General features: G+C 41.3%; 1 protein-coding gene across 1 annotated transcript in view; it reads left to right on the top strand.

Moving 5' to 3' along the window:
- The window catches only part of LOC126100756 (follistatin-related protein 5-like), a 250,945-nt gene that overhangs the window by 66,767 nt on the left and 159,773 nt on the right, over window positions 1-24,405 (top strand). The window contains exon 5 of the mRNA XM_049911410.1: window positions 1,281-1,425. Coding sequence (XP_049767367.1) covers window positions 1,281-1,425 — 145 coding nt within the window. The remainder of the gene's footprint in view (window positions 1-1,280; window positions 1,426-24,405) is intronic.

Here is a 24,405-nt window from a genome sequence, read left to right as displayed (position 1 = left end):
GTTGCAATGCTATTACGAAATTCGTTGAACGCAGGTGGTAGTCACACGTAACATTCCAGCCCATATACAAGTTTCTGATTACCGCGTTCATATAACGTAAAGCGGTCAAGTGGGGTCGTGATTTCTCTGCGAAGAAAGTGGCCATCTCAGATCCAATTTCCCACGGTGGTATTTGTATTGAAGATCTTATCCGAAGAACGTCAGTAATCGACGTTAGCTGATCTGCGTTCTACTGCTAACGAGGGTTGAGGCACGTCTTCCCCGGGTGCAGTAGAATAACAGTTGGACGCGCAGCTTTCTGTTCCCGATTTTTCGCCTGTACCCTTGCAGCACGATCCTAAAAAGCTGGCAATCGAGACACGTCGTACGCAGGATGGTGATGAGTCACATACGTATACTCTTTACCCTCACCTTCCTAAATTAAGTTTGTCGGTTGGTACACCTTGTAGTCCTGAATCCTGCATTTCTGATGGTGTCGATGGTGCGAAAACAGCTGCTGAGGACTTCAGTGCTTTTCCTAGCATTCCTCCGACTGTACATGTAACACCTCCTGAACCACCCAAAGGTGAGGAAGTCGCTGAGCCTTTTGGTGTTCCAATGATTCAACAGTTGCAAATTGCGGCAACCGTAAATTTAACTGTTTGCTTGACGCTGGAACAGCCTACTGTTGTTGATCCCAAGGAGGTGGCCAGATCCAGATGTTTTGAAGCCTGACACCTCTTTTGTACGTCGATGTTAACCGCATGGATCCCATGCCGCAGGGTGGACCTCTGAGGCTCCTTGTTTGTCACCTAACATGCTTAATGTTTAAGAAGAGACATCAAATTATATCAGCCGATCCGACGTAAGCGTCCACTTCCCCCGCTGAGACTACACTGTTGCGCACCTACCCAGCAAATACGTTTTCAAACGGCTGTCCTGGTCTAATTCAAAACACTCATTCTTCTCTACAAGCCCTGGCCGTTGTGGCCGAGCGGTTGTAGGCGCTTCAGTCCGCAACCGCGCGATCGCTACGGTCGTAGGTTCGAATCCTGCCTCGGCTATGGGTGTGTGTGATTTCCTTAGGTTAGTTAGGTTTAAGTAGTTCTATGTTCCAGGGGACTGATGACCTCAGATGTTAAGTCCCACAGTGCTCAGAGCCATTTGAGCAATTTCTACATACCCTAGATTGTTGTATGAGGAACTTTTGTGCAGGTGTATGTGTATGTGTATGTGTGTGTGTGTGTGTGTGTGTGTGTGTGTGTGTGTGTGTGTGTTACTTGGTACATGTGTGTGCTCAGGCTGGCCGCTCGGACGAGGCGGGCCTCGAGGCATCGGGCGACAGCGGCGGCTGCCAGCTGGGCCACATGCTCGCCTTCGACGACGCGGATGGCGACGGCCGGCTCAGCCTCAGCGAATTCTACGCCGCCTTCAGCAAGCTCTACAGTGAGTACCGCCCTGCCCTGCCATCCGCTCCGCTCACTCACCTCCCATTGCCAGCTGCTTATCGGTGCTGGTATGTTGTGTTATAGCCTGGCATCTGTATCTACGTTACTAAACGATTACAACGATCACCTGGTCCCATTTTAGGTTCCTTCCAGTGGCAACAAAAATTTTGTTTTTCGTATTTCCTTATTGTTATTGACATAATATCAAAATTTAAAATGCTGTTGTAGTCAACGCAATAACAAGCATAGCTCAGGTGTTACAGTTATAAACTGAGCGTATGTGTTGATGTGGTTAACCCATGCGCACAAATTACCCACACTACACTCATCCAGTATTTAAGAACAAGAGATATTACGGAATTCCATATTTTCTTGAGACTTTTCCAATAGTCTGTGGGTGACTAATCGAAAACTAATAAAATGAACTTAATTACTGTTTTATGACTTCAGAAACGAAGGTTTTACGTAATTTATATTTGAAACATAACTCATATGTAAAGTTCGAAGCTGTTTTGTACGTTTTGTACATGGTGTGGTTTGCCGATTTTGCAGTTTTCATACCCCTACACCTACATCTACATGTACGTTTATACTCCGCAAGCCACCCAACGGTGTGTGGTGGAGGGCAATTTACGTGCCACTGTCATTACCTCCGTTTCCTGTTCCAGACGCGTATTGTTCGCGGGAAGAACGTTTGCCGGAAAGCCTCCGTGCGCCCTCGAATCTCTCTAAATTTACATTCGTGATCTCCTCGGGAGGTATAAATACGGGGAGGCAATATATTCGATACCTCATCCAGAAACATACCCTCTCGAAACCTGGACAGCACGCTACACCGCGATGCAGAGCGTCTCTCTTGCAGAGTCTACTACTTGAGTTTGCTAAACATCTCCGTAACGCTATCACGCTTACCAAATAAACCTGTGACGAAACGCACCGCTCTTCTTTGGATCTTCTCTATGTCCTCTGTGAACCCGACCTGGTACGGATCCCACACTGATGACCAATACTCAAGTATAGGTCGAACGAGTGTTTTGTAAGCTACCTCCTTTGTTGACGGACTACATTTTCTAAGGACTCTCCCAATGAATCTCAACCTGGCACTCGCCTATCCAACAACTAATTTTATATGATCATTCCACTTCAAATCGTTCCGTACGCATACTCCCAGATATTTTACAGAAGCAACTGCTACCAGTGTTTGTTCCGCTATAATATAATCATACAATAAAGGATCTTTCTTTCTATGTATTCGCAATGCATTACATTTGTCTATGTTAAGGGGCACTTGCCACTCCCTGCACCTAGTGTCTATCCGCTGCAGATCTTACTGCGTTTCGCTGCAATTTTCTAATGCTGCAACTTCTCTGCATACTACAGCATCATACGCGAAAAGCCGCCCTGTGATCATACAGTCCGAAATCTGGTGTCCTACAGGTAAGGGACGGATCCCATAGAATCATGGAAATTAATTAAGCGAAATGAAAATGTTGCAGAACCGAAATGAGTTACTGAATTACAATTAACAGAGGTTGCCAAATGAAGCCTGGCAATATGGGCACCACACGATTCACATAGACAAATTAATGAGAGGAGGGTTCATCTAACACATAACAGAAACAAGTGGTCATTATTATATTCAGGTTCATTATCGATAAGCAAAACACAAGGGTTACCTGCTGATATTAAGAATTGAACGATTAAGAGAAGATATCTGTATGGTGCGAAAATTGGCAATAGACCCTAAATAATGAAAAATGTGAGGCATCCACATGAGTGCTAAAACTAATCCGTTAAACTCCACGATAAATCGATCAAATCTAAAGGCTGTAAATTCGACTAAATACCTTGGAATTACGGTTACGATTAACTTAAATTGGAAAGATCAAAATAAGTTGTGGGGTAGGCGAAATAAAGACTGCGTTTTATTGGCATAACACTAAAGAGACTGTAGGACTCTTTTGGAGTACTCTATGCCATGTGAGACCCTTACCAGGCAGTATTACCGGAGTACATCGAGAAAGTTCAAAGGAGGGCAGCGCATTCTGTATATCGAGAATTAGGGGAGAGAGTGTCACGGACGTCATACAGGATTTGTGGTGTATCTCATTAAAACAAAGAGGTTTCTCGTTGCGGCGGGATCTTTTCACGAAATTTCAAACATCATATATCTAATCCGAATGCAAAAATGCTCACCATAAGAGAATGACGTGAACGATACAATTATTAGGTTTTCCCGCGCGCTGTTCGAGAGTGCAATTATAGAGAGTTATTATGAAGGTGGTTTGATGAACACTTCGCCAGGCACTTAAGTGTGATTTGCGGACTTTCTATGTAGCTTTAGATGAATTATTTGATAAACTCTAATCTTTGCACGGGTGGATGGGCGTGATAAAAGGTAAGCTATGCAGCTAATACACGAATACAAGCAGTGACTAAGTATGGTTAGTGAATTAAAAAAAGGAAAAGAGAGAGAAAGAAAGACACGGAATATATTAAGACTCTCAAAGTGCATATTGTCCGCAGCTCGTGGTCAAGTGGCTAGCGTTGCTACCTCAGGATCGCGGGGTCCCGGGTTCGATTCCCGGCAGGGATGGGGATTTTCTCCGCTCGGGGACTGGGTGTTTGTGTTGTCCTCGTCATCTCATCATTCGGGTAGTGGCTAGATTGGAAATGGTTAGATGCGAACTTGTATGGACGCTGATGACCAAGATGTTAAGGGCTAAATACTTTACAAGCGGGCTTTTGATCTCTGCAAAAGGCGGGAAGAAATAAAATCGGGGTACCCACACATGTTATATGTCCGACTGACCGCTACTCACGTATACTGTTGAAAAGTAATAGTCGATTGTAAGCCCTGTCGTACGAGACTACTGGGAAACTCTACGTACATTGAATTTTTCATTGGGATCATTTGAGAAAAAAGAATCGATTTCGTCAGGGTCTCAATAAAAGAATGGAAGGCGCGTTATCTCAATATTTGTTCATATGAATCATGAACACTAATCTCTTTGTCAAAACAATAATCTTCAAGTCTTACATTCATTGATAACTTTTGCATATTGTAATTCAACTAACCTTCCGTGAGTGGAACAGAAGAACACGAAAACTGGAAACGTGAGATACAAGAGTACACTAAAAGCATCAGCTGCGCTGTCGGCCAGTGCACAATCCCCATGTGACGGAATTCCAAAAGAAATACCCGTCAAATAGCGTAAATTCTGCTCGCAGATGATTATGAATGAACCTGTAGGACTACTGGAAAAGGTTGAGAAATAAAAATGGAGCACAGTGAAGTCCTGCCCATAAACCATGCGGTATTAACAGGACTACATCGTAAAACGTGAGCCCGTTGACAAATAAAACTGGATAAAATTCGCGAAATAACATACCCAAAAATGAAACTGAAAGCTAATCAGAGGATAACCAATTTAAGTTCAGAAAAGAACATTGTTCGAGAGCTATTTAACAACACAAGCCACATCAGGCAGTGACTAGAACCACGTTGAATTAACCATAATGGAAGTTTGTTTAATTATGTGAAGTTACATCCACATTTCATGGAAACTGTTAGAAAACACCATTGAAACAGTTTATAGAAAAGAAGTGACAAGAGAGAAATCACGACTTTCGCACTGTTATACTAGAAGTCGTACGCTGTATTTACCTTTATCACCTAAACACGCTGCGACGAGATCTTGTACGAGTTTGGGCTGGTACCCTTGCAGAGCTTCATTATACTATAATCTTTCTTGAACACTTTCGTTCATCGTATAAAAAGGGCTTAAACGAGCCCCAGATTGTGATTCTCTATTTTATTTTCGTGACAGCTGTCTGTCTCCACCACTCATGTACAACAAGCAACTTCAGCGACGAAGATCGCTTGACCTTGTCAAAGGAGTCGGGGGAGCGGACAGAGGTTAGGGCACTCTCTTGTCCTTTGAGTGGGAAATTGTCCCTAAAGGTGGAATAATCAGCAAATATCGAAAGCATGAAAATGCAAAAGACAATGGAAACCGCTACGTTAAAGACACTGAAAAAGTGTCATAATGATCTGTCTATTGACGAAAGATTATGGAACAATCCCCCATTCGGATTTCCGGGAGGGAACTGCCAAGGAGTAGGTGACAGTGAGAAAAAGATTGAATAACCAACGAAAGGATAACATTCTACAAGTCGGGGCGTGGAATATCACAAGCTTGAACGTGACAGGGAAGCTAGAAAATCTGAAAGGGAAATGTGAACGCTCAATCTAGATGCAGCAGGGACCAATGAGGTGAAATGCAAAGAAGACAAGGATTTCTGATCAGATGAGTATAACGTAGTATCAGCAACAGACTATAAAGTCTTTTCTTGTCTTCCTGACTGAAATGGTTATAGTAGATGTTCCATATCTGTAAAGTATGGGATAACGGGAAAAGAATTCATTATGAGTAGGAGGCAGGGCATAGAGTGTGTTGCTGTGAACAGTTTAGTGATAGGGTTGTTTTCATCAGAATAGATAGCAAACCAACACCGACAACGATAGTTGCAAGCTGAAGATAAAGTGATGGCGAATGTATATGAAGATATTGAAATGGTAATACAGTACGTAGAGGGAGATCAAAATCTACTAGTCATGAGAGACTAGAATGCAGTTGTATTGGAAGGAGTAGAAAAAAAGGTTGTAGAAGGAAATGAGCATGGGTAAAGGAATGAGAGAGGAGAAAGACTACTTGAGTTCTGCAATAAATTTCATCTAGTGTAGCGAATACTCTCTTCAAGAATCCCAAGGGGAGGAGGTATACTTCGGAAAGGTGAGGTGACACGGAAAGATTTCAGTTTGATTACATCATGGTCAGATAGAGATTTGGAAATCAAATGCTGGATTTGGAGGTGTTTCCAGGAGCAAATCAAGGTGTAGTAATGATGAAGAGTAGGTTAAAGTTTAAGAGATTAGCCATGAAGAATCAACATGCAAAGATGTGGGATACTAAAGTACTAAGGAACGACGATATACTCTTGAAGTTCTCTAAGATTGTAGATACGACAATAAGTAATACTGGATTTGGAGGTGTTTCCAGGAGCAAATCAAGGTGTAGTAATGATGAAGAGTAGGTTAAAGTTTAAGAGATTAGCCATGAAGAATCAACATGCAAAGATGTGGGATACTAAAGTACTAAGGAACGACGATATACTCTTGAAGTTCTCTAAGATTGTAGATACGACAATAAGTAATACCTCAGTACCCAGTCAGTTGAAGAGGAATGCACATATCTAAAAACGACAGTAACAGATGTTGGAAAGGAAAACGTAGGTACAAAGATCGAAACTGCGAAGAAACCTCTGGTAAGAGACGAAATATTTCAGTTGATCGCTGAAAGAAAGAAGTACAAAAATAATCATGGAAATTCAAAAATAATAGTTACTGAGGAATTAAATAAACAGGAACAGCACGGAATTTAAGACGTAATGGCAGAACGAAAAAAGTGAAGAAATCGAAAAAGAAATGATTATCGGGAGAACTGACTCAGCATATAGGGAAGTCAAAAGAACCTTCGGTAAATCAAAGGCAAGGAGAGTAACATAACAGCGTAACCGGATTTGCACTGCAAATGCAGAGGAGAGAGCAGCTAGGTGGAAAGAGTATACCGAAGGCCTCTATCAGGGGGAAGACGTGTTGGATGTCATAGAAAAAGAAACAAGATTCGATTTAGAAAAGACAGGAGATTCAGTATTAGAATCAGAATTTAAGAGAGCTTCGGAAGACTTAAGATTAAATAAGGCAGAATGAATAGAATACATTCCATCAGAATTTCTAAAATCTTTGGGGGAAGGGGCAATAAAACGATTATTCATGTTGGTGTGTAGAATGTATGAGTCGGGGTATACACCATCCGACTTTCGGAAAAATATCCTCCACAAAATTCCCAAGACTACAAGAGCTGAGAAATGCGAGAATTCTCGCACAGTCAGCTTAACAGCTCATGCATCCAAGTTGCTGACAAGAATAATACACAGAATAATGGAAAACAAAATTGGGGATGTGCTACATGACGATCAGTTTGGGTTTATAAAAGGTAAAGGCACGAGAGAGGCAATTCTGAAGTTGCGGCTTATAATGGAAGCAAGACTGAAGAAAAATCAGGACACGTTCATAGGATTTTTCGACCTGGAAAAAGCGTTCGACAATGTAAAATGGTGTAAGATGTTCAAAATTCTGAAAAAAGTAGGGGTAAGCTATAGGTAGAGACGGGTCGTATACAATATGGACAACAGCCAAGAGGGAGTAAAAGAGCGAATGCCCAAGAATGAAGTGCTTTTATGAAAAAGGGTGTAAGGCAAGGATGTAGCCTTTCGCCCCTACTGTTCAATCTGTACACTGAGGAAGCAATGATGGAAATAAAAGAAAAGTTCAGGAGTGGAATTAAAATTCGGGGTGAAAGGATATCAGTGATACGATTCGGTGATGGCACTGCTATCCTGAGTGAAAGTTAAGATGAATTACATGATCTGCTGAACAGAATGAACAGTCTAATGAGTACACAGTATTGTTTGATAGTAAATCGAAGAAAGACAAAGGTAATGAGACGTAGTAGACATGAGAACAGCGAGCAACTTAACATCAGAATTGATGCTCACGAACTAGACGGAGTTAAGGAATTCTGCTACCTAGGCAGCAAAATAACCAATGACGGACGGAGTAAGGACATCAGAAGCAGACTAGCTACGGCAAAAAAGGCATTCCTGGCCAAAAGAAGTCAAGTAATATCAAACATCGGCCTTAAATTGCGGAAGAAATTTATGAGAATGTACGTGTTGAGTACAGCGTCCTATGGTAGTGAAACATGAAATGTGGGAAAACCAGAACAGAAAGAATCGAAGCATTTTAAATGTGGTGGTACAGGCGATAGTCGACTGTGGACTGATCGGCTGCACCACGAAGACAAAAACTTTATTGATCTATCATTGGAACCCCGACGAAAATACACAGTATTTTGTCACAGATTGAGGAGTTCCTATATAACAGGACGCAGCAAGTTATTCTCAATGGAGAGAAGTCTTCCGAAGTAAGAGTGATTTCAGGTGTGCCGCAGGGGAGTGTCATAGGACCGTTGCTATTCACAATATACATAAATGACCTGGTGGATGACATCGGAAGTTCACTGAGGCTTTTTGCAGATGATGCTGTGGTGTACCGAGAGGTTGTAACAATGGAAAATTGTACTGAAATGCAGGAGGATCTGCAGCGAATTGACGCATGGTGCAAGGAATGGCAATTGAATCTCAATGTAGACAAGTGTAATGTGCTGCGAATATACAGAAAGATAGATCCTTTATCATTTAGCTACAAAATAGCAGGTCAGCAACTGGAAGCAGTTAATACCATAAATTATCTGGGAGTACGCATTAGGAGTGATTTAAAATGGAATGATCATATAATGTTGATCGTCGGTAAAGCAGATGCCAGACTGAGATTCATTGGAAGAATCCTAAGGAAATGCAATCCGAAAACAAAGGAAGTAGGTTACAGTACGCTTGTTCGCCCACTGCTTGAATACTGCTCAGCAGTGTGGGATCCGTAACAGATAGGGTTGACAGAAGATATAGAGAAGATCCAACGGAGAGCAGCGCGCTTCGTTACAGGATCATTTAGTAATCGCGAAAGCGTTACGGAGATGATAGATAAACTCCAGTGGAAGACTCTGCAGGAGAGACGCTCAGTAGCTCGGTACGGGCTTTTATTGAAGTTTCGAGAACATACCTTCACCGAAGAGTCAAGCAGTATATTGCTCCCGCCTACGTATATCTCGCGAAGAGACCATGAGGATAAAATCAGAGAGATTAGAGCCCACACAGAGGCATACCGACAATCCTTCTTTCCACGAACAATACGAGACTGGAATAGAAGGGAGAACCGATAGAGGTACGGAAGGTACCCTCCGCCACACACCGTCAGGTGGCTTGCGGAGTATGGAAAAAAAAAAAAAGACTTGGACTGTAGCGAACTCTGCTTACCTTCCTCCATCCTGCAGCTGGTGCACCCTTTCTTTTCTTTTCTTTTTTTTCTGTGTTATTAGCCTTCTTACTTGTTTGATGCAGCCCGCCTCGTATTCCTCTACTGTGTCAACCTCTTAATCTCAGAGTAGCGCTTTCAACCTACGTCTTCAATTATCCGCTCGCTGTATTCCAATCCCTATCTTCCTCTACAGTTTTTGCTGTCTACAGCTCACTCTAGTACCATGGAACTCACTCCCTGATGTCTTAACAGATGTACTATAATCCAGTCTCTTTTCCTTGTCAGTGTTTTAAACATATTCATTTCCTCTCCGATTCTGCTCACAACCCCGTCATTCCTTACCGTATCAGACCACATAATTTTCAACAGTCCTCTGTAGCATCACATCTCAAGTGCATCGAGTCTCCTCTGTTCCGGTTTCCCAAACTCTATGTTTCACTACCGTACAATGCTGTACTCCAGATGCACATTCTCAGAAATTTCTTCATCAAATTAAGGCCTATGTTCTATACTAATAGATTTCACTTGGCCAGGAATGCCCTTTTTGCCAGTACTAGTCTGCTTTTAATGCCCTCCTTGCTCCGTTCGTTACTGGTTATTTTGCTTCCTGAGTAGTAGCGTTCCTTAACCTCATCAACTTGAGGAATCAAGGAACCCTCAGTCTGGTAAACAAAGGGAGTAGGGAAGGGAAGGGGATGGGTTAAATGTTCAGAAAAGACTACGTCTTGCTGAAGCAGACAAGTGCAAATGAGTGCCGCTTGCTTTAATCTCGAAATCGTTACGATATTTCAAAATAAATAATTCTGTAAGAGAAGTGCAGATTTTATTTAATTGCGTAACCGTTTCAGAACATTCTTAGCTTATCTTCAGATGCATTTATACTTCAAAAGGAAGGGAAAGGTGGTGCAACAGCACTAAGATATTCGTAAAGGGGCACAATGATACACACAGTGATAGTACGAAAAATAAAAATAAATCATGAAGGAAAGCATAACCACGAGCCACAGGTTGTCAGTTGGCGGAGATTCAGTTAAAACTACTGAAGTTACGCAAACTGAAGTACAGAGGAAGCACATAATGTCATGTGGCTGAGAACTTACTTCAACGTCCCCATTTAGCAGAAGGCATCAGTTATCATTTGAAGCCGCTGAGGTATTTATCAGCCTTGTAACGTTACGAGGGTCACTCCGAAAGAAACGCACACTATTTTTTTTTAAATACGTCTTTTAATCTACATGTCTGAAAGTTTTACAGGGTGTAGATACATCCTTTAGGAACAATATTTTCATTTCTCCACATAATTTCCATCCCTCTCAACTGCCTTTCGCCATCTTGGAACCAGTGCCTGTATATCCGCACGGTAAAATTCTGGACCAACCTGTTGAGCTACTGTTTGGCAGCGTGCACAAGAGAGTCATCATCATCAAACCTTGTTCCACGAAGCGAATCTTTCAGTTTCCCAAAGAGATGATAGTCACATGGAGACAGGTCAGGACTGTAAGGCGGGTGTTTCAGTGTTGTCCATCCGAGTATTGTGCTCGTATCCATGGTTTTTTGACTGACATGTGGCCGCGCATTGTCGTGTAACAGCAAAACATCCTGCTTTTTCCGATGTGGTCGAACCCGACTCAGTCGACCTTGAAGTTTCTTCAGTGTCGTCACATATGCATCAGAATTTATGATGGTTCCACTTGGCATGATGTCCACATGCAAGAGTCCTTCGGAATCGAAAAACACCGTAGCCATAACTTTTCCAGCGGAAGGTGTGGTTTTCAATTTTTTTCTTGGGAGAATTTGCATGATGCCTCTCCATTGATTGCCTCTTCGCCTCTGGTGAAAAATGATGGAGCCATGTTTCATCACCTTTCACAATTCTTCCAAGCAGTTCTATGACAGCACGTTGCTTCTGACGAACGTGAAGTGTAGCAGCCATCTTGAAGACATGCTGTGACGGCGCCACTCACGGGAACAGGTTGAACTAAGTTCGAAAACAAGCGGGAAGGATCCATCTACACTCTGTACAACTTTCACACATGCAGAATGAAAACTGTATTTTTACAAAAAATAGTGTGCATTTCTTTCGGAGTGGCCCTCGTACCTTCTACATCAGAAGTTCAACTAGCCGAAGATATCTTCCAAATTTAAAAGGTATAAAATATAAAATGGTTAGTTATCCTTCTGTAAGATGTTATCACTGTTGGGAAAGACTAAAAGCATGAAGATGTACCGCGATAATATTCACGTAGTCGGCAGTTCTCAAGGTGCCTTAGATTAGAAAGACAAGTCGCCTGGAAGCCCAGGTGAATATTCCCCATGGCATCATACTGCCCCCAACATGGTGCGATGTATCTTTCTAGAAGACGTTCGTCAGGATGACGGCGCGTGATTCATCCAAGCTGAGGACACATGTTCTTTGATCCGCGGCCCAGTCTCTATGGTGTTGTGTCCAGTGTAATTAACTCTTTTGTTAGATCTACATGGGAACATGGGGAGTCCCATGCTGAACAATATGCACTGAACGCTGTTTTACGGTACACCCGGTCCTGCACCATCATTATACTCCATCGTCCGATCTGCCACAGGTCGCCACCTACCCCCCCCCCCCCCCCACCCTCCCCTTTAGGAAGCGAGTAAACCTCTGACCACGTTCTACGATGCGTGGATGTCCGACACTTTGTCGCTTACTGATGGTTTCATCATCCAATGACTTTTGACAGATGCTCACAGAAGTAGACACAGACCCAGAAAAAGGCCGCTCCAACCGTGGCCGAAACGTTGGTTTTCTCCAGCAGTAGTTTTAAACAATATGACGCGGTACCATAGCCTGAAAACTTTTATGTCTACTAATTCTGGTCGCGAAAGCCTACGCAATTATATTAGACTCAATTTATTTTTGAATTCTATATTAGTTTGTTTTTATTTCTGTAGGTCAGTGGAGTACGTTGGCACTGAACTGAATGCCACTTTACATTAACTCTACTTTCACCAGATAAACAACAGATTCTACTACAAAATCAATAATTCTGTGCCATACATATTTCAGTACAAGGTAGCGCTCAACTACATGGAAAGAAAGACACCCCTTGAGTCTCATAGTATTTCTCCAAATTCTTTTAGAGAACTCAGTTTGTCCCCGATCTCCTATTATCGTAAAATGCACGTCAGTATTTATTGGTTACATGGAGAATTAGTACCCAAGAGAGTGGCTCCACTTGTTCAAAAATCTCACAGTCAATCTAGCAAAAGAGATTCATGCCTCTAAAATTTTGAATTGATAACTAGATTTCGTTCTGATAGTTGTGATACACGCCAATTAAAAATTGAGGGGACAGGTTGCCAGAAATATCTAAATGCTTCTTTTAATTAATTATGTACACTTATTATACCTAAATGTTTGAATGTTGTCGCTTACAAATATAAGACATGTAAGTCAAACCCACACAATTTACTTTCCGGCAAACTTCCAACTAGTTGCCGCAAGGAGCTAACTTCATATAAAGTAAGTGATAATGAGATAGAAGAATGCTACAGACAAATGAGTCACATTTCAAAATATGAAATTCCACGAAACAGCTCTGGCCGCTAATAACCGAGAAATCCACCGGAAAAAAGGTACGTCATTACGGGAAGACAAGACAATAAAACGCTCTGAAGGCTTGTCGTTTATCACTGGCTAATTGGCCGTAGCTTTCAGACGTATTACAGTATAACTGCCAGCTCTTTGTGTGTTTGCGGTATCACACAATGATGATGGCGGTTTAATATACCGATTTAATGTTTAATCCACCGACATTTATAGCAGAGAACAAAGGGAAACAAAATATTCTCACAAAGCAGCAAACAGTCTTGATGAAAGGCATCGTGTAGCTGGGAAAGAGGAAATACGGTGAAGTACAAAGCGAACGTTCCGTTGGACAATCAAACGATGTTCTGTACTGGATCATATCACATAACCTTCCTGAGACTCACATAGTACGATCAAAGGACAGGATATGAGATAGAACATCATAATCTAACAGAAAGGAGAAATGGAAAAAATACGGATAGTCACGTGTAGTATTTATACTTACAACGTAATTGTGAACGAAATGTTTTGTTTATAACATCACGTTTCAAAGCAATCGTCTATAAAGATCAGAAAGCTCCGGAAACTTACATCTATCATTTAAACTTCTGAAAGAACTCTACTAAGTACTGTACTTACTGTTGTAATGTCCTTCTCCACATTTAAGTGTTCATATGGTCCAATTAATTTGTGTTATAACGAATTTAATAATTTAATCTCCAAGTTTGTTTGTTTGTGTTCCATTCACAATCATTTTTGACAGTCTTACACAACGCAATACTTCACTTTTATTTCAAAACACGAACGAAAACTCATTTACATTCACACACGTCCACCTGCTGAAAATTCTTTATTAATCCTCTACTCAGATCTCCGGTTGGAGACTGGGAATTGGGAGGTAACCGTGAGACTTAGCCTGGAAGCTACAGACACGTGAATAGTGATGCAAATCTTCAGTCTAAATATAATGGAGCGGTCAGTGAAATAGCCGGCCAGAGTGGTCGAGCGGTTCTAGGCGCTACGGACTGGAACCGCGCGACCGCTACGGTCGCAGGTTCGAATCCTGCATTGGGCATGGATGTGTTTGATGTCCTTAGGTTAGTTAGGTTTAAGTAGTTCTAAGTTGTAGTGGACTGATGACCTCTGATGTTAAGTCCCATAGTGCTCAGAGCCATTTGAACCATTTTTTTTTTTTTTTTTTTTTTTGGTCAGTGAAATAAACTGGAATGGAGGTAAAGATTTCTGGTCAGCCGAATATAGCTTAATACCAAAAACAGCAGAACATTGTGCAACGGGGGAAACAGTCGTCATGAAGAGAAAGGTAGGACACAGAGCGAGTTGTGAACACTTCAAGCAGAGGTAGAGAGACAAACTGAATGGGTAAACGGGGCTCAAAATCTGATAGTCATGGATGAGTGGAACGTTTTAATAGGGGAAGGAACAGAAGGTGGAGTTATGGGAGAACATGGGCTCTGAAGTAGGAATGAGGAACGAGAAAGATTAATTAAGTTCTGGAATAAATTAGAGTTAGCAGAAGCGAAGACAGATATCAAAAATCACAAGAGGCGGAGATATACTCGAAAAAATCGAGATACTTGAAAATATCTAAAGAAATAACAAACATTACCTATAACGACTTTTAGAAGGGACACGCTGTATATCTAGAGATACTATGTTTCGCGAGAAGATTTTTTTGTGGTGACATTGGTGGAATCTCTACAGAATTTATCTCAGAGCACTGCAACGGAAAGATTAAGCCGCTTGTAAAAAAAAAAAAAAAAAGAAATAAAGAAAAAAATTTAAAAAAAATAAAACGCTGAGCCAAAGTACTGTCTTAAGAACGGTACAGAGCGATATGTTTCGCATGCACAAAAGCAGACTAATCGTATGAAATGAAAACTTAGAGTATTGTGTAACACTAATAGCTATTGTGGTGGTACCAGACAGGAACAGGGAAGGCTGGGACCGACAGATTAAGCTGAGCTAAAAATTGCAATAATTGCTACATTTATTTAGAAAATCAACTTCAGATGCACATAACAAAACACAATTTCAGTGTCGAAAACTTCATTTGCAGTCGAGTAGCAAATGGCTTAAACACTTACAGTTGTACTAAGAAACAAGGTCAAACGCATCAATAACTGTAAAAAAAAGAGAATCTTGATTCCAGATATACGAACAGCTGTTCAAACATCATGCTTAAAACCACATCCTTCTTACAACACGCGCTGATAACTTCCTTTTGAGCACGTGCGAACTGCATTTTTACAATGCAGATCAATTGCGATAAAACTGATACATGGAACAGAACTTCAGAAAGATTAAGGGACCTAGCAGTTACGTGCACTGAGTTAAAGCGTTTGAGAAGGGTAGTTTCCCTCTGAGAATAAACTTTGATATTTCCGGAGTTGAATCTCATACAATCGTGCTAAAATTTGGCTGGTATTTAACATATAGCTGGTTTCATTACACATGCTGGCTGACTACATCATAACTTCGGTTACACAGTCAGTGACTATTGGCTCATGTCATTTCCATCAAAATTAACAAATAATCGAAGATTTGCCTGAAACAGTTCAGTATTAGAGTCGAGACACAAGAATTTGTTAACAAAAGAAACTCACGTTAGTTAAAAAACCATTCACTGCGCCGTGTAACTATTACTAAGGTTTAGTTCATCTAACAAAAAAGTTACAACATTTTTCAGCGAACTGAAACAGTTCAGTAACTGTGGATAAGAGAAGGTAGAATTAGCAAAATATCAGCTTACCGTAGCTGATCGAAGCACTGCACTAGGCATGTGCTAATCACATTTACTTATGGGTATCACCATAGCGTACCGTGTCAAAACCGACGTAAATTACAGCAACATCTGCACAGTCAACCACCAGTGAGACGCACGTTCCAAAACGCCAAGTGTGTACTCTGCCCCATAGGACACTTGGACTGCTTCCACTGCCATCACCTGTCTCCCTTTACACTCCGCAGTCTACAACAATTCGGCTCACAGCCAAACCCGACATCAATCGGAGCCGCGAGCTCTCATGATTTCCTCCAGATGGAGAGTACACCATCTGTGGCCAGCAACTCACAGAACCTGAGTGGTGCCTGCTTTGTATAAAAACCAACAATAGTGCCTTCCTTGGGACATACTACTCCCGCCCTCTGTCCCCCATGTTTAGGTTACAAATCACTAAACATTCAGATCAGTCTTGAGTTGGGGACAGGGCACTGGGCATTATCTGGAAAAAATGAGGTCTCATTTCTCCTCCAGTATGAAGGTGAGTCAATAAGAGTTACCAGAGCAGGAAACTTCCTAATTTACAACAGGCCTTGCACCTGGGCCAAAACTTTTAGTGATTCTTTCAGCAGGTTTACTAAAAAAAAAATGTAAATGTCGTGTGACTAGGGCTTCCCGTCGGGTAGACCGTTCGCCGGAGGAAGTCTTTCGATTTGACGCCACTTCAGCGACTTGCGCGTCGATGGGGATGAGATGATGATGATCATGATTAGGACCACACAACACCCAGTCCCTGAGCGGAGAAAATATCCGACCCAGCCGGGAATCGAACCCGGAGCCGTAGGATTGATATTCTGTCGCGCTGACCGCTCAGCTACCGGGGGCGGACTAGCAGGTTTACTAATAACCTGAAAGTTCCTAAGGAAACTTTATCCACGACTCGGTATGTATTGTAATGCTACCCCACGTTGTTCCGCTTAGCTTCCTTTTGATGGGTTTTTTCAGTCATCCCATTAGGTCTTCTGCAACCGAGAAACCACCTGTTGAGCATTGCTGCTATTACGCAGGAGGGCATCAGTTGACTCAGTGTTGCAAAATGGAGTAGCTGTTCAATAACCCAGGAGCAAACCAACGGCCGTACTCTGATGGCTTTCGTGATAGCCAGTACTGAATGCCATGGTTAACCGTACCAGTGGACGATCAGAGCCTGACTTTGATTACTGCTCTGAGGGTAGACCGCGGGCTCCTATTAATGAGCTCAGCTTGCGGGGGATTTGATTACTAAGCCATAGTTTTGTATGATGAATTCTCACGCTTAAGCATAACTGTTTAGAAACTCGGGGCGTAAACGGTGCATGCATTATAAGTTGCCAAAACTGACGTGGTCTAAAAGTTCCAAAACTACGTTGCAAGTCTTATACTAACACTTCAACTCGTAAATGCATTCGACGCAGTCAGAAATATAGCTTTGATCTGCGCAAAGGATCTACGACACCCATATACATTTTCTGAAAGGCCCTGTCCTGCAGCTTTGGAGCCAAATAACCTCCCTTGCTGTTTTGGGCCAATTTAATAGCAGTAGAAATACTACAAATGGATAATCTCTCTCAGATATCGTTATCCATGTGTTGCCAAATGAGTTCACATAAAAAATGGTTCAAATGGCTCTGAGCACTATGGGACTTAACATCTGTGGTCATCAGTCCCCTAGAACTTATAACTACTTAAACCTAACTAACCTAAGGACAACACACACATCCATGCCCGAGGCAGAATTCGAACCTGCGACCGTAGCAATCGCGCGGCTCCGGACTGAGCGCCTAGAACCGCGAGACCACCGCGGCCGGCAAGTTCATATAAATGTGAGCATTAATAAAACCGACAAACTTCAGGGACGGATTCCTGACTGGAGATGGAGGAAAAGAGGTCCGATGAACGTGTATTTGGAAATGGACGGTGTGCGCCCAACGACGACAGATGGTCCCGGAACACAATACAGAGCTGCATGGCATCCACGTCCCCACAGATGTTCAAAGTGGCCTACATGGGATTCCAAGTGGTAAGGGCAGTAGCGGTTGTCATGCAGGATACGCATAATTGTACTTCGGCTTACACCATGTAGGCGGGCCACACGCCTGTAGCTTCTACTAGGGTTCGTCTCAATGTCCTGTAGATCCTGGTCCTCCAGATCTAGTGTACGCACAGTCCGCCTGCTTCTGGCACGTTCGTTTGTCTGAAAGGACCCATGATCACACAAACGCTTAAAATGGGCTTGGAACGTTGCGCGATGTGGTTGGTGTCTGTGAGTGTACTTTTTTCGTGGTGCCCTTCGTGGTGTCTGTGAGTGTACTTGTTTTGGTATAGCTGTGCTGCCTGTCGAGCTTTTCCATCTGCTTTGCAATACACAAATACCATCTCGGCTTGTTCCCGACATGAGCACCGGGCCATTCTGTTGCTTGCAGTATGCCGCGTCAGTCACACAGCCTGCAAGACACAAGGAACACACAGCACGTGTCAGAGGAAATGTCATTTGTCAGCGTCATCTACCATTGCAACGATACTATATATATATATATATATATATATATATATATATATATATATATATGTGTGTGTGTGTGTGTGTGTGTGTGTGTGTGTGTGTGTGTGTGTGAAATTGAATTTATTCCTTAGTAAATTTGTGACAATTTTGAAAGAAGCTTTCCAAAAAAGTTTGTATTAAAATCTAAAAACAAAAAAACAAAAAAACAAGAGCGAAACTTATAGGAAGGTCAGAATAAGTCAAGAGTCGTTGAAATGAAATGTCGAGTAGCTAGGGCCTGCAGTCAGGTAGACCGTTCGCCTGGTGCAGGTCTTTTGAGTTGACGCCACTTCGGCAACTTGCGGGTCGATATTAAGAGTCGTTGTTACATTCACAATACCAAAAATGCTTTTTATTCCCAGGAAACTCATTAGAAGGTCCATAAGTATACATGTCTTGACAGAAATTAATATTGCAAATAATAAGATCAAAACTGTATGGAATTTTGTGAAGTGAGAGCCAGAACAGCTAGTCAGTGAAAAAGGCTGCATAATAATGAGACAGTCAGTGAAAAAGGCTGCATAATAATGAGACCAAATGACAACATTGTGAATGATAATGTACAGTCGGCAAGTACTTTTAACAAGTACTGTCTAAACGCAGCAGCAAAAATTTAAGCAACTAGAGGCAACACAAACATCCTGCACTGAAACTAATAGAAATACAATAATTCCAAAAAACAGAGGCTCGTATAGTTATCACTGTTAGCATTCAACAGCGATTCTTATACATATATTTTAACAACGCGTTTCAAGAGACAATGCTCTCATTATCAGGTTGTAAAGTCTATGTCATGAAATTAAACGGACTAAAGAGACAAAATACCATCACAAATAGTTGGGAAGTCCATAGAGTAAAACAGAATTAAAAGTATATTGGACTGTGGGTCCTCGTCTTACGGAAAGGTAATAAGCGCAAAAAGAATAAACCTGATGGAGAGAAAGTGAAAATTGTCACGATGCCATACTACGGAAAAGTCTCACAAAAGATAGCAAATATTTTTAAGCCATACGATATCAAAATAGCTTTTCAGACTAATAACCTAGTGAGTTATAGCTTTGAGCACGATATTGGCGAGAAGAGAAATAAGTGTGAAAGATCGGAAGTTTATAAGAGTCAGTGCAGAACTTGTGATGCAAATTATATAGGGAAGACAGGAAGATCATTCGCGATCCGGTATAAAGAACATAAAGATGCGATCAGGTTACAAAATTATAACAAATCAGCTGTTGCGAACCATATATATGAAACAGGCCATCCCCTTAATAGCATAGAAGACAACGTAGAAATATTGCATGTAGAAAAGAAAGGGAGGAAACTTGATTTACTAGAGGAATTCGAGATAGCTATCCATGAAAAGAAACAAAGCAATATTCTAAATGCACAAGATAATTTTAAAGAAATGAGATTTTTTTGCGGGTTTTTAGAATTATTTTAGGGCAAGTATGCGACTTTAAACTTGTAGCATGTCACTGACGGAGTTTCGAGAGGCTAGCGATGGCAGACCAATGCAATAAGGAAATCAGGCGCCCAATAGCATAGCGTTACCGTCAAGCAAACGGCTGTAACCACGCCACAACACCTAGGCACGTCAGTCCACAACAGCTCCCGAGCCGACGCAGTGCGACAGCATATCTGGTAGCTATGGGACGGCCATTGACTTGTGTATGTAAGGCGAGGACCCACAGTCCAATATACTTTTAATTCTGTTTTACTCTATGGACTTCCCAACTATTTGTGATGGTATTTTGTCTTTTTAGTCCGTTTAATTTCATGACATAGGTTTCACAACCTGATGATGAGAGCATTGTCTCTTTAAACGCGTTGTTAAAATATATGTATAAGAATCGCGGTTGAATGCTAACAGTGATAACCAGTACAACGACCACTGCTACCTCGACTCCATAATGGATTATATTAAAGAGGCACGTATGGTGTTGATGGAATTTCAGACAGAATTTTGAAAAGTTGCTCCAAATAGATATGTTATGTCCTCAGTGACGTTTGTAATTTTTCCAAACAGTTCAAAATACACACTTGTTGAGTCTCGTTATAAGAAAGGAGACAAAAAGGAAAAAAAATGTCGTCCGTTTTCTTACTGACATTTATTTTTCAAAGTATTCGGAAAAGCATGAGTAACGTATGTACTAAACAGTAATATAACGTTTAAGTAGAAATAAATTACTTAGCATGTTATATTCTGGATTCTAGAAAGGCTACTGAGTTGAGAATGCTACTTACACATTCACCCATAAAACATTACAAGTCTTAAGTAAGAAAGTAAAATCAGGTCGTATTTTTTGTGATCTTCGCAAGGAGTTTGACAGTGCAGATCATAGTACATTCATACAAGAACTTAAGTTTTATATAACTGATGGCTTCACACAAGATTGTTTTGAATCGTACTTAACAAATAGAACACAAATTTGTGCTGAATAATTCAGGCAATGTTGGAAATGTAGAACGTTTTAGCGACTGCGAAGAAGTCACGAAGGGAGTCCTACATGGTTCAATTTTGGGTGCACATCTATTAGTGCGTGAACGACTTTCCACTTAACATTCAACAAGAACAACTGGTACTTCTTCAACACTATGCTAGTGTTGTAATACATCTCACCAGAGGAAAAGCAGCAGAAGAGATTTTCAATGTTTCAAAAATGAGTGGTTCACGGAAAATGGACTATCCCTAAATTTTGAAAAAAACATTTTATATTTAGTTCTGTACAATAGATAGTTATAGCAACAACCGATGTAGCACATGTACAGAAATCAGTATATAGAGCAGAATGCTGCAACTTTTTAGGTGCACGTATTGATGAAACATTGAACTGGAAGAAGCATATTACAGAGCTTCACAAACACTTAAAGTTAGCTAGTTTTGCGGTTCATATAGTTTCTTGACTTAGAGACAAACGAGTCAACCTCCTGACATATTTTGCATATTTACACTCATCTATGTCTTATGGGATAACTTTATGGGGTAGCTCATTACTTAGAAAGTATTCATTGCTTAGAAGCAGGCTGTAGGAATAATATGTGCTGTTTCGTTGCGGTAGTCATGTATGTACCTCTTCAAGGAGTGGGCACTTTAACTGCATCATCACAATATATTTATTTGTTAACAAAATTCGTCATAAATAATCTATGACAGTTTGAAACGGAAATAGATATCCGTACCTACAACACTAGAGGAAAAAATTACCTTCACTACCGATTATTATTACTATCAGTGGCTCCAAACGAAATGCCTCTTCCAGTAAACTATCCCTCACATCCCTCAGTTTTACAACTCACCTACAGGACTTCATTTTCATATTCATTTGACTTCCCTTCACAAGCCGCATCGAATCACTAACAGTATTTAAGTATCTAAACATTCTTCCAGGACAATCATTCTGGATAAAATTCGTCTGCAACCTCCATATTTGATTTGGAGTACAACTCTTTTCAAAATCAGCAATCTCCAAAATTTCTTCTACAGGGTTATTACAAATGATTGAAGCGATTTCACAACTCTACAATAACTTTATTATTTGAGATATTTTCACAATGCTTTGCACATACATACAGAAACTCAAAAAGGTTTTTTAGGCATTCACTAATGTTCGATAAATGCCCCTTTAGTGATTCGGCAGACATCAAGCCGATAATCAAGTTCCTCCCACACTCGGCGCAGCATGTCCCCATTAATGAGTTCGAAATGGTAAGGCTTCTGCTTTAGCCTTTTCCGTAAGATTTTCCAAACCGTCGGATGTGGTACGTTTAGCTCCCTGCTTGCTTTATTCGTCGACTTCCGCGGGCTACGCTTGAAACTTGCCGGCACGCGTTCAACCGTTTCTTCGCTCACTGCAGGCCGACCCGTTGATTTCCCCTTACAGAGGCATCCAGAAGCTTTAAACTGCGCATACCATCGCCGAATTGAGTTAGCAGTTGGTGGATCTTTGTTGAACTTCGTTCTGAAGTGTCGTTGCACTGTTATGACTGACTGATGTGAGTGCATTTCAAGCACGACATACGCTTTCTCGGCTCCTGTCGCCATTTTGTCTCACTGCGCTCTCGAGCGCTCTGGCGGCAGAAACCTGAAGTGCGGCTTCAGCCGAACAAAACTTTATGAGTTTTTCTACGTATCTGTAGTGTGTCGTGACCATACGTCAATGAATGGAGCTACAGTGAATTTATGAAATCGCTTCAATCATTTGTAATAGCCCTGTAAGGTGACACAAATTGCCTATTGTATGATAGGATCTGAGTTTTCTCGCATATTTGTTAAACTAGGTCCCGAATAGTTTCTTTCAGTTCTATCTCTCTTCTTTGCCTCTTACAACTGAGCCCATTTCTATGTAGAAAAGCCGGGTCCTTCACATCATCACACATTCCGTAAAATATAAAGCCAATATAGGAGATAGACCTTGATTCACTTTTTAAGTAACGATTATTATGCAATTAGTCAATCACATTCTGCTACTACTATTTGTGATGGTACTGGACAGGCAGGCTCGGATCGATTGAATGAGTTGAGTTACAAATTGCAATAACTCATGCGTTTATTTATTCTGCCACACATTAAAAAGCACAACTTCAATCCTTAAATTTGAGCTTGAGCTGAAGTAACTAATGGCTTAAACACAGCTAAATTACGAAAGATGGTGCAACGCATTAATTGCTGTAAAACAAAGCTCACTGGTAATTTAACTCATTTTAAGAATATCTTGTTGAATTATCATGTTAAAAAGCAGGGCCTCCTTGAATACAGCTTAATGCTAGTAAAACAAATATTTAGAACAGAACTTCAGAATGATTATATAACACAACGTGAAACATGTGTAATAAAAGTACCTATCTTTGAGAAAATATTTCTGTGGTTCCAGGTTTCGAAATCAATTTTTCTCAAACTTGACTGGTATTAAGAACCTACCTGGTCCCATTACACATACGGGCTGGTTGCATCATAATATTGAATCAATAATTACCCCCACATACACATTTCACATCAAAATTATTCTCTACTATGAGTTTTTTCTAAGCAGTTCACTAACAGAGATGAGACACAACAACATATTAACACCATAATTTTATAGGAATTTAAACAAATATACACTGCGCAGTTTAACCTGGTTACTAAGAGCTATTTCATCTAATAAACAATTCACACCAGTTTCCAACGAACTAAAATATTTCAACCACTGTGGCTAAGCGATGGTAGAGTGACTAAAACATCAGCTTACAGTAGACTGATCAAAGCAGTGTATATCTAGGCACATGCTGTTCACATTTACTCGTGGTTCACATCATAATGTTGCAAGTTCAGACTTTCAGAAATCACAACTGCACACTCAACACCAAAGAGCTAGAAAATCCAGGTGTGTACTCTGTAGATGGAACACGGGGCTGCATCCGATGCCGTCTGTTGTCGTCCCACGAACTCCACAGCCTACAACCCAGAATCCGGCTCACAACGACCCTCTGGGACACGGCTCGGAGTTGCGAGATCTCAGTTTTCACGTCATAAGGAGCGTACACCCTCTCTACCCTGCAACCCATAGAGTCAGCGCAAATGTAGGACCATTTTTTTGTTTGGATGTATGTCTCTCGACCAACTGTCACAATGTTATGTTAGACAAATCGATTACCACTACCCGGCGTCTTCAGTTGGCATCCATTGCTTGTGCGTGAACTATAAGGATCTGCAAATTACTATACATAGATTCATCTTCACAACACCGCTTTCAGAATGTTAAATTGTGTCTGATTGACTATCAGTTGATATAAGTTTTGTAGTTCAATCGATAGGGTGGTACTGAAAGAACTGGGCATGTGAGTGTGTCTACTGGCGGTACATGATCTTAAACTCTTTATTTTAAGGTAAGGAGTCAGTTTCCGACATGACCGTTTATGATGGTACGTGTTCTTGAATGGGCAAAGCGTTTGAGGCGTGTGTTTACGAACTGCTTGAGCTTAGCCCTTTAAGTGGGCATGACGGATATATCCGTCCATGCACTGCTAATTGCGAGAGACTTAAACGGATATTTCCGGCCGCTGGGTACTGTGGCTGCTATCTAACGCGAATTACGAGTTATCGGTCTGTCGTTGAAA

The sequence above is a fragment of the Schistocerca cancellata genome, chromosome 1 (assembly GCF_023864275.1).
Source record: "Schistocerca cancellata isolate TAMUIC-IGC-003103 chromosome 1, iqSchCanc2.1, whole genome shotgun sequence".
Classification (NCBI taxonomy): domain Eukaryota; kingdom Metazoa; phylum Arthropoda; class Insecta; order Orthoptera; family Acrididae; genus Schistocerca; species Schistocerca cancellata.
The sequence above is the reverse complement of the archived record's forward strand: the minus strand, read 5'-3'. Positions and strand labels throughout refer to the sequence as shown.